Source organism: Aplidium turbinatum, chromosome 5 (assembly GCF_918807975.1).
Source record: "Aplidium turbinatum chromosome 5, kaAplTurb1.1, whole genome shotgun sequence".
Lineage (NCBI taxonomy): Eukaryota > Metazoa > Chordata > Ascidiacea > Aplousobranchia > Polyclinidae > Aplidium > Aplidium turbinatum.
Window position 1 is genome coordinate 31,994,546 of NC_137476.1, and position 10,252 is coordinate 32,004,797.

The following is a 10,252-nucleotide window of genomic DNA, read 5'->3' on the forward strand; positions in this document are numbered from 1 at the left end:
TAAGAAAGTCACTAGTAATTAAGAAATTTTTCAGTCGATCGCAATCGATGAAAATTTGGCCACCCCTGCCATATGGCATCAAATGTACTTTTCAACCTAACAGTTCTTAAATAATATGAGATGTTCTACTGGTGCAAATTAAGCTAAACTATCACAAGATGTACACAGTGACAATCTGCTTTTATTCAGACGTTTCGTCAATCAGACACGACTGACTTCTTCAGGGGGCTAGACCAGGTATAGTGACTACCTGTCTACCATGCATGACAGGTGGTCAGTGGTCACATGACACGGGTTGAAAAGTGAAAACACCGAGCCGTGTTTCTTGTTTGTGCAAGGAAACAAATAACAAGCAAAGCGTTTGTTGATAAGACCTATTTATTGCAAGCAAGATTATATCATATGAAACACTTTCGCACTCATAACAGCAGCTTTAATTTAAATACCGTCCAGCAGCCGCGCTGGGGCGGCCCTTTTGCTTTGCAAATATCTCTGGATCAATATTGTGACCTTAAAACAAACAACAGAATAGATCTACCCAAATGTGAGAGTTTAAGGATTATCAAAATATTTCAAGTTCCGTTGCAAGAAAAGGCCATTGCTGAAACTAGACGAGGGGTAAGCCGCTCCATTTAGACAAGAAAAACATCGCAACGGCAATTGCACTATGATTGCGAAGACGACTCCTTGTTCGTGTTTCTGTTGTTAGTTTTCACACAAGTGATGACGTGATAAAACGCACTTCCGACTATGCATAAATAATAATTAAAATCAAGTCTGTTGTTTGCAATATTGTTGCTAATTGTACATTTATCTGACGTGATGTAATAGACAGATAAATCAACTTTCACAACAGAGTTGCAGAAGCCTTCTCTAGTACTTGAACTTGAGGTCTTCTTTATCTTCCATGCGATAACCGTTGCCAAGGCGATGGGAGAAGAAGAAGAGACAGAAAAAGGCGAGAAAAGCGAAAGCGATCAGACCTGCAGCGATGTTAATGTTGGTGTTTCTCTCTACCGTTACTTTTGCATAGTGATCTTCATATTTTTTCGTAATATTTGTAATTACAACAAACTTTGAATTGAACTTTTTCCATCAAACGACAAGGATAATTGAGCAAGTAGGCTACAGTAATTATGTTCTTGATGAAAATTTTGAATCATGGATGCAGAACTGACTTCCAGGGTTGGAACTGTGTGCTCTAAATTGTGGAGGACGATCCCTTATGGAGTTACTTATCATCATGGGTGAGTAGGTAACCTGCTTGGCTTTGAAATGCTGATGCACTGTTGAGATGCCACGCGAAAGCTTTGTGGACACGCATTCATATTTGCACTGTATATTCATTTTAAAAAATATTATGAAGTTTACCAACTTTCAAACTTTATTACTTTTTAGTTTGCATTGCGGTTATATTGCATCGTTTGTAAGTCTGTTAAGTGCAAATCGTCTTTTGCTATTTTCTCCCATTTAGCATTTTCAATTTCACAGTTCTAATTTTGTCGGAGTGTTATTTGTTTAGTTTAAGTTTAACTGCAAGATATCCAACATTTCCAATTATTGTTTAATTCCATATACCCACTTGTTAACGTTGGGGGAGCAACAATATTTTGAGCCTGGATTCAATGCCATTTCAGCGGCCTGACCACAGATGAATGCAGGATAATAGAAGAGGCTTACAGGAGTGAGGTATTGTCAGTCATCACCTGCACTTCAACGTTAGCGGATGGGGTCAATCTACCCGCTCGAAGGTAAGTTATATCCTTGCAAGTGAAAGGCTGACGACGGTACCTCAAGTTGTGTTCTTCTTTTGCTTTTCATAAATGCACTGGACATTTGAATAGACCATCACAATGAATACGTAGCCTGATAAAATAAAGTATTACATTATTTGTTGGCGAATATGACTTGTAGTAGGGTTAAACGTTTCCAGTTTGTAATGGTATCGATAATTGTTTATTTATGTTAAATTGTTATTGTAAAATCAGTTATTTTTGTTGCTTGAGAAGGGCTAACTTGAGTATGGCCGAAAACGTGCGTGGTTTATAGTTTTATGTTCACTCTAATGTATGATGTTAAATGCCGTGTGGTTGCTTGGTTTTATCTGTCTATGGTTAAAGAAAATCACCTTTCTACCAAAATTGTATTATGTTAAATTGGTACTGCTATTTTTATTTAAATTGACATTGTATTGTTTTTATCATCTAGTATCTCATCTTGCCAAATCATTTCTTTTAATGTCTGGTTATGTTAAAACGATGTAAAACAGAAACCATTGCTAGTTGGATTGGAATATTACGTTTCTACACGTTGTTGAACATCATAATTGTTCAGAGTTATAATAAGATCTCCGCACATTGGTCGAAGTTTCTTGTCACGTGCACAATACAAGCAGATGATTGGTCGAGCAGGGAGGGCGGGAATTGACACCAAAGGAGAAAGTTACCTGATGGTCGCTAAGCCGGAGGTAACTACACAGTATGATATACTCCCTGAATTTTGTCATTTTCAACATTTTCCTACTTCAAATAGATTCGTAATTCAATGTGATGCCATATATGCCTTTAAATATCGACTAGCGACGGTATGATTTCAAGTTGTCTTTTTTGTGAAAACGCAACTCAATTAACCGATACGATGTGGTATATATGATCCCATTAACGGTTAACGATTATATTCGTCATGTCTGTTGCTCCCAGGACCAAGTCAAAGTTTGTGAGCTTGTGGTGGGTCCAATGGAGACATGCGTCAGCAGTTTGATGTACGACAAAGGAAAAGGATTTCAGGCTTTGTTGCTCAACCTAATCGGATTAAAGGTAAAGTGGATGGGCTGATAAAAGTGATAATTGTTTATCTCAATATCGGTATTTTTAAACATCTGCAATTGCGCAAGCGATGACTTTGGTTGTCATTTTTTATGCAAACTATTTTCTTCCTAAACTCTTTCAGACAATCAGTAACGTCGCCGATGCAATCGCGTTTTTCTCCCGAACTCTATTCTCAAGACAATTGACACGCATCGAGAAATCCCACCCGGATTTGTTCCAAGGTACGGTCAGGCATGCTTGTTTTACTAAGAAAAACCTCAATTGTGTGTAGTCAAAGCTTGGTGCGGTAGCCTACGGACATCATCCATTTGCCCCTTTTCTAGTAAATGAGACCTGGCGTTTGTCCAGCCTACGGACGATGCCCAGGTGGTTGGTTTCTCTGCCACTATCATTTGTTTATACTTTCGTCCACCACTAAACATGGTGCTCACGCTAAACATTAAGACTCATGAATTCGGCTTCCTTATTGGGAGATGTTGTATTGTGATATTGAGATATATCACTGAGATACGGTATTGCTTATCGCAGCTTCTTTGATCTGTTAATGACAAAGTAATCTTCTGGATATTTTTAGAATTGGTTGCAAGCGATGCTGCTTCAAAAGAAGTCACCATTGAAATGATAGCTCATCACTCCATTCGCTTTCTAACTGAGCTTAACTTGATAGAACCCTTGCCAGGTGAGACAGCAAGTTGTGTATATAGTTGAAAGTGAGCCAATAATTCCATCTTCATATGAAACGTGCCAACAGTTACAAGACGATTTTTTTTGTTGGAATACCAGTCAGTTGTCTTTTGCTGTGCTTTTAACAACCGTTCTTACGTACCCTTTTTTGCCACATGTCTACCATGTCTTTCAGTTGTTGCGTTGAAGACTTTTTATGGTTTACGTTTTGGATTTCGTTGTTCAATGTTCATTGCTTTGTTTAGTTATGTTTTGTGCTTTGAAATAATTTTACAAATTCGTGATTATATCAATTGAACGATCCGCAGTTATATTTTTAAACGGTTAAATAAATACTGTACTGATCTTTTTAAAAGCCTTTGCACCGTAATTTTACATTAGTTATGCACCATGCGTAAGTGATATGCATTTTTGGTAATTGGTAGTAATGCATGTGCTTTGAAGATATCTTGCTGTCGCTCTTGTCTCTCTCGATGTAAGGCCAATGCAGTGTCCACATCAGGCGAACAAAAACGGCGATAAAATTTAATGCTTTCATGGCTGCAATGCGTTTGCCATATGCCATTCTATGTTACAGATGACAAGCTTGCCTTCCAGCCGACTAAGCTTGGCATGGCCACGTACAAAGGTGGGGTGGACCTGAATATCAGCAATAACTTATACAAGGAACTCAAACACGCTCTCGAGACGTTAGTTCTGGACGGCTATCTACATTTGTTATACTTGGTAAATGTTTACTAGAACCAGGGACTAGAACATATTTGATTGAGACTATTTTATAAGTGTGTACTGTGTAGTTGTGGTTTGTCTTCTTGTGTCATTTAAATGTCATTGTGGGGTCTATATTCTTTTTTATTCTTTTAATTACATTTATTTGAGTGTTTTATCAAGGGAACAACATCTGTTGATGTTTTGTCAAATGAGTTAATTTGATGGACGCCTATGTGAATGAACAAGCAACTACAAGAACGTGGTTCAACTCTTAAAAACTCAATTAGTCTCGCCAAGATCTGGGATTTTCTGTGTAGTCAGAAAACACCGACAATATGAGGCGATAAAGAGATAGAATCTATCGATAGGGTCTCGGTCAGGGAGGCTTATGTGTGTGCTCAGCATTTCATATGGAGCAACCTTTGTTTAGCAAACCTCTCAGCTCGGCGACGTCTCATTATTTTTAGCCTACGAGATAGATTGCATGCAACACTGATTTATTTGTGTTCAAAGACTCCACGACACTGTTTGGTCCTCCCTCACCCACGTCAGTGGTTTAAAGTCTATACTTTGTTAGGTAGACGTCATCGCATGAAATAAGCTTCAACAGAGGCTGCCATGGCCAAAAGGCAAATATTCATGCGAATAGATGTCCAACAGGTAACTCCTTACGAAACGACCACCCACGTATCACCGAACTGGCTGATATACATGAGCGAACTGAACAGACTCTCCTCAACTGAGATATCAGCTGCCAACCTCATCGGCGTTCCTGAGCATTACATCGCCAGGAGAGCTTCAGGGCACAACCCAAAGAAAAAGGTCGGTTTGTAGTTTTATGTTTCACGTTGTGAAAAGTACAAAGGTTACCGTTAGCTTGAACTAAGCAATCATCTCTCCACCAAGCAACATGTCTCCTTTTTAAACGTTGAATCAATGTGAAATTACCCATCTTGCTCTCTAGGTTCTTTTCCGATTGTGGTTACGTTTTTTCCCAACAACCACTAACAGCCAAGTGGTCAAATGCTAGATGCTGATGGAACATTTAGTTTCAACATGAAATAGCAAAAACAAACCAAAGTTGATCGCATTTCTTAGAGGTTGGATTGTTAGGAACGTAAATGTGAAATAAAAGTTACACTGATGGATCCTAATTATTATTAGAATCCATAGCGAAAATTCTTTATAACTTGTTGCCTTTTCATAATCTTATTATCGGATAAATACTTTAAAGATAGCTTAGATTTTGCGAAATATTTACTTTATTTTAATGACATTTTTTCTCACTTTTTGTGTGTTTTTCAATCAATTATCTTGAAGATTTTGTTTTTCAGAAGGTGGACGAAACAGTTATACGTCGCTTTTACATAACTTTGATGTTGTTCGAGTTGTTTAAAGGCCGCTCTGTCTGGGAGGTCTCCGCCCGTTACGAGCAACCCAGAGGATTCCTCCAGAATCTTTTATCTAGCTCGGCCGCCTTCGCTTCGTGTGTGCTTCATTTCACAAAGGTATGCCGAGTTTGCTGCTAAAATTTTTAGTCCAGGCAAGTGTTTAATTTGCCTCGCGTTCATTTGCGTTGTAGAAAGACAGTCATTCGTTACTTTGAAAGTAGCGTTCTATAACATGATATCAAGTAGGTTCAGTTGGAATTCCCTTAAAAGAACTCGCAATTGTATTCAGGAATTTGAAGAGTTTTGGCCATTCCATGCTCTTCTTGAGAAGCTCATCCAAGTGCTTCAGTATTGCACCGTGGCCGAGTTGGTGCCTCTGATGGAGATTCCGTCCGTCAAGCAGGCCAGAGCTAAACAGGTGAGACTTCCAGAAGCTCAAAACAAATTGTGGTTATTATCTCTGTTGCTTTAATCGGCTTTATCATCAAACTCGTTTTGTCCATATACATTTCCAAGAAGTTTTGGCATTGTATTGATTTCACCTACGGCACGGTACCATTTTTGTTTGACGTAATGTAGTTTATGTTACCGTGTGTCACTGTATGCTGTGTTGTGCGAGTAATGATTTCAGTCTTGAGACAAACACATTGAGGAAACTAACTGACACGTTTCTAGAAACCTGAGTTTAAATGGAAGAGAGCTTTCAAACCGAAGCTGTTAGTTTTGTCAAGTTTTCAGAGATATATTGCCATGTCAGACAGTTTGTGTTAAACTAATCTCATTACTAACGTTAATAATCTCATTACTAACATTAATAATCTCATATTTCTTTCGCAGTTGTACAAGGCCGGGTACAAAACATTGGCTCATATAGCGAGTGCTCAATGCAACTCGTTGGTGAATGACATTGAATTCTTGTCAAGAAAGCATGCGCTTCAAATCATCGCCTCGGCTAAGGTACTGCAGCATATAACTTGTTGTTATAATGAGATTTTGCATTTTGTTGGTTTTGAATCTTTATCCTCGGACTGACAAAGCCTTGATAGGTTATTCCTGGTAGTGTCGCATACTTGTAGAGGCTCTTGACGCAGGGCCGGTTACCGAGATTGGCAGAGTGAAGTTTTCCGATTGTTGAAGTCTTGTTGCCGCTGAATGGAGAGCAGTCCTGAAATGCGTTGCTCAAGCGCACACCCCGAGAGTAGAACCAGCGCCGCGTGATCTTGAGTCGGGCGCGTAACCACTGAGCTAACTGGGCGGACATTTTAGAAATTTAATGAGAAAATTCGGTCATTTTCTGGTGTACGCGAAGGAGTCTTCTGTGCCCAACAACCGTGAAACGTCTCTTGTATTTTTGGTTGTGATTTACTTTCAGGAAACCTCGAATAAAAAATTAACATCTCCTGGTAAAATTTTGATTGGACTCTGCAGATCTTGCTAACGGAAAAGATAGAATCACTGCAAGAAGAAGCAGAAGCATTGACTCATATAGAAAGATGATCTCGATGAATGGAGGACGTCTTAGGAGCATCTGGTCCTGGAGGAAGAGTTGGTTGTTTCATCACAAAAGAGGTGGACGGCGACGATACGAAGATGTGCAATCACCTAGCGCTCTGTATCACGATCCACTCATCAGTTGGTGATCTCGTTAGTTTCGTCAGAATTCTCAACGTGCAAATCGCAAAGATCTATTTCTTATTTACTATAAAACGTTAAAGCAGATAAGTTACCTGAAAATAATTTTGCAATAATGTTTTTTTGCACCTGCTGCCTTCTTGTTCAGCGCCAAAGAGCTTCCCAGTTAGTAAATACAGTAGAACTCGGTTAATACGGATTCGATTTGACTGGCGATTCCATCCGGATTAGGCGAAGATCCAGATTAACCGATGACGGTTCTATCAAACCTGACTCATTTGTACTTCCAGCTTCATCCGGATTAGGCGAAGATCCGGATTAACCGAATCCGGATTAACCGAGTTCTACTGTATTTATTTTTACATTGTGTTGCACGTATGCAGACGTTGAATCAATTATATAAAAAGAGATATACAATATTGTATGCTATCAAGCTACTAGCAGATTTTCAAAATTAGGTAGCAAATGCGGACTGTTTTTTTACGTCTTCTTATGGGACATAATAAACGGTTGTTTTTTAATAGAAGACGTTTTTTTATGTTGCTGTTTTCGAAATAAAAATGCGCATCAAAACAAATTGCAGTTCTTCGTCAAGCTTACGGGCACTCTTAGATTGGTCTGCTCACATTGACCTGAGACAAGACTATCTAAAGATGTTGACATCGACAAGCAGATTTCTTTCCGCCATTTTGATAACATGATTTACTTTAGGGGCATAAATTGCTCAACACAGACACAGACTGAAGTCAAATAAGCCGCCTACCTTTTCGTGCAAATTTACCACACAGTAAAATGTTTCGGTTTGAGTTATCTGTAACAACAGCCCCCAAAGAACGTTTAACTTGCAACAGGATGTTGTGTACTTATGGTACATACATCGGACTGTCAAGAGACTCGTCGTCGTCGTGTGAGCGTCTGGGGCCGAGGTCTATCCTTTTACCACCCCAGATTCACGATGTTCCCGGACTACACTGGAAGGCTACTAGAGAGCAGCCAGTCTTTGGTTTCATCATCCATGACACGCAGACCTTCCACTTCGTTAGGTGGCTTGAAGATGGAGCAGTCATTGATGATGTGGTCTGCGGTCTGTTCCTCGGCACCACATTCACAGGAGGACCAAGAGGCCATTCCCCATTGGTGCATGGTTGATCGGAAAAGCCCGACGCCCGTACGGAGACGGTTGAGGCGCACCCATGCCTGTCTTGGTAGTGTTAGACCGATGGGGCGTGTGTCGGCGTCGGGGATGAACGAATAGAGTCTGATGGCGGTTGAATTCCATTCAGAACTCCATTTATGGTCCGCCCAAGCACTCAAGAGACTCATTTTGCATTACTTTGGTCGAAAAAACGTCATATTTTGTATCGTACAAAGAAAACGTACTATTACACCTTTACTTTGAGTGGGCATAGGTGCTGTAGGAAAAGCGGCAGATAGAAAGGAACTGGTCATCCTACTCTCCTTGGTGCCAAAGGCTTAGAACACTGAGAACCTTGTTTTCTCATCCCCGACGCTCGGAAATAAGCATGGAACGTCCTTTACCTTTGAGAAAGGAAAGTGAAAAGTAGAAATCGACGTATGATCAGCTCCCCCGTAGTCAGCTGGAAAAAAAATTGTTTGCGCAACTGCCTGAATCCGATGGAAGACAAATATTTACAACTGATTTTCATTTATTGCACTTTTAATTTAAAACAAGTTTTAATGATTAACATAATGTATGCTTCAGCACCAACAGCAGAATCTTAGTTGAATGGAAGCAATTTAAAAAACGCGGGATACAAGCACGATGATGAAAGGAACACAAGGAAAGCGTCAGCATTCTGGATTCACAGAAGTAACAGTTCTTCAACGAATGAGTCATGTCCTGGCTTTACACAGAAATTGATAAATTGGCAGCCTCTCATGTAGTCTACCACGTAACTGTTATGCAGAAAACAACTCAACAAAACATAATTAGCCATATTCCCATCTTTCATATACTTTAGGTAAGTGAAGAGCGTGGCAAACCTTCCACACAATTTAACTGGAAAATTACTCAATTTCCCACAACAAATTTTCGGCCATAGTTAGGAGCATGATGTCCTTTAGAGCAGTGCTTCCCAACCGGTGGGTCACGACACATTGGTTGGTCGCGAAGCATTTCTAAATGTTACTGAATGTTAAAATTTTCTAAAAAATACCGCCATTGCTATGGATCTCACAATCCGCAGTTTGGTCTTGAACAGCACTGTGCCATCTTGAACAGCACAGCACTGAACAGTAGGCCTACTGCGCCTTCGCCATCGCTACTCTTATCTTCACTTCATTTGTTGAATTTCCATTTTCATGAATTTTGCACCCTGTTTTCTATTAGATCGGGAAATTATTGCATTATGATTACGTAACAATTATGCACCAATGTAACAAATATGTAACAATTAGATGTGTTGTGTCGCATGAACTATTGCAGTACGTACGCCAGATGTCATATCTCATTGTGGGTTGCACAATAAAACTTGCATTAAATCACAAGCTGAAAAACCTGGTCAGCAGGTGACTGGTAAGTATTTGTGTGACTGTATCAAGCAGGCCTGAAATGATTTCGTTTCCTGTTATCTCCATGTAACCCTGTTATTAACCCTAAACCTAGTTAAACCAGTTGATGCCAACCCTAACCGAAACGTAAAAATGATAAGTATCGCGGTTTTTGTCAGTTATTTAAAGTTGGTTTAGGTTAATTCTTTACAGAACAACAATATGATCCAAGCAATGCAAACATAAAATTTATAGAAATGAACATGTTATAAAATACCCTGGTTGGCACAATGAGACAATGCTAAAATGAAAACATAGTTATTTTGTGACAAACAATGCAAAACTTACATCTTAAAAACAAACTGAAATTCGTTTAATCTTAGATTTAGGCCTACGTAGGAAAACTCACCGCAAAATCTTCACACATTTACGACTTTTGCATGTAAAACAATATCTCTTAGTTCACAATGTACAGTAGATAGTAAAGACTTGTTT

General features: G+C 39.4%; 1 protein-coding gene across 1 annotated transcript; it reads left to right on the plus strand.

The window, feature by feature from the left end:
• Positions 1-1,161: 1,161 nt before the first annotated feature.
• On the plus strand, positions 1,162-7,111 carry LOC145771133 (helicase POLQ-like). Its single transcript, XM_082582870.1, has 12 exons — positions 1,162-1,247; positions 1,638-1,751; positions 2,335-2,467; positions 2,700-2,816; positions 2,950-3,049; positions 3,403-3,507; positions 4,090-4,238; positions 4,884-5,045; positions 5,558-5,731; positions 5,904-6,032; positions 6,452-6,571; positions 7,043-7,111. The coding sequence occupies exons 1-12, from the start codon at positions 1,162-1,164 to the stop codon at positions 7,109-7,111; spliced, it is 1,458 nt and encodes a 485-aa protein (XP_082438996.1).
• Positions 7,112-10,252: the final 3,141 nt, after the last annotated feature.

What these genes read in the sequence shown, in the direction of transcription:
- LOC145771133 (XM_082582870.1), top strand. Translation starts at nt 1,162, where the DNA reads ATGGATGCAGAACTGACTTCCAGGGTTGGAACTGTGTGCTCTAAATTG. An exon ending in GGAGTTACTTATCATCATGG is followed by an intron (nt 1,248 to 1,637) that starts GTGAGTAGGTAA and finishes ATGCCATTTCAG; the next exon opens with CGGCCTGACCACAGATGAAT. An exon ending in GTGTGCTTCATTTCACAAAG is followed by an intron (nt 5,732 to 5,903) that starts GTATGCCGAGTT and finishes AATTGTATTCAG; the next exon opens with GAATTTGAAGAGTTTTGGCC.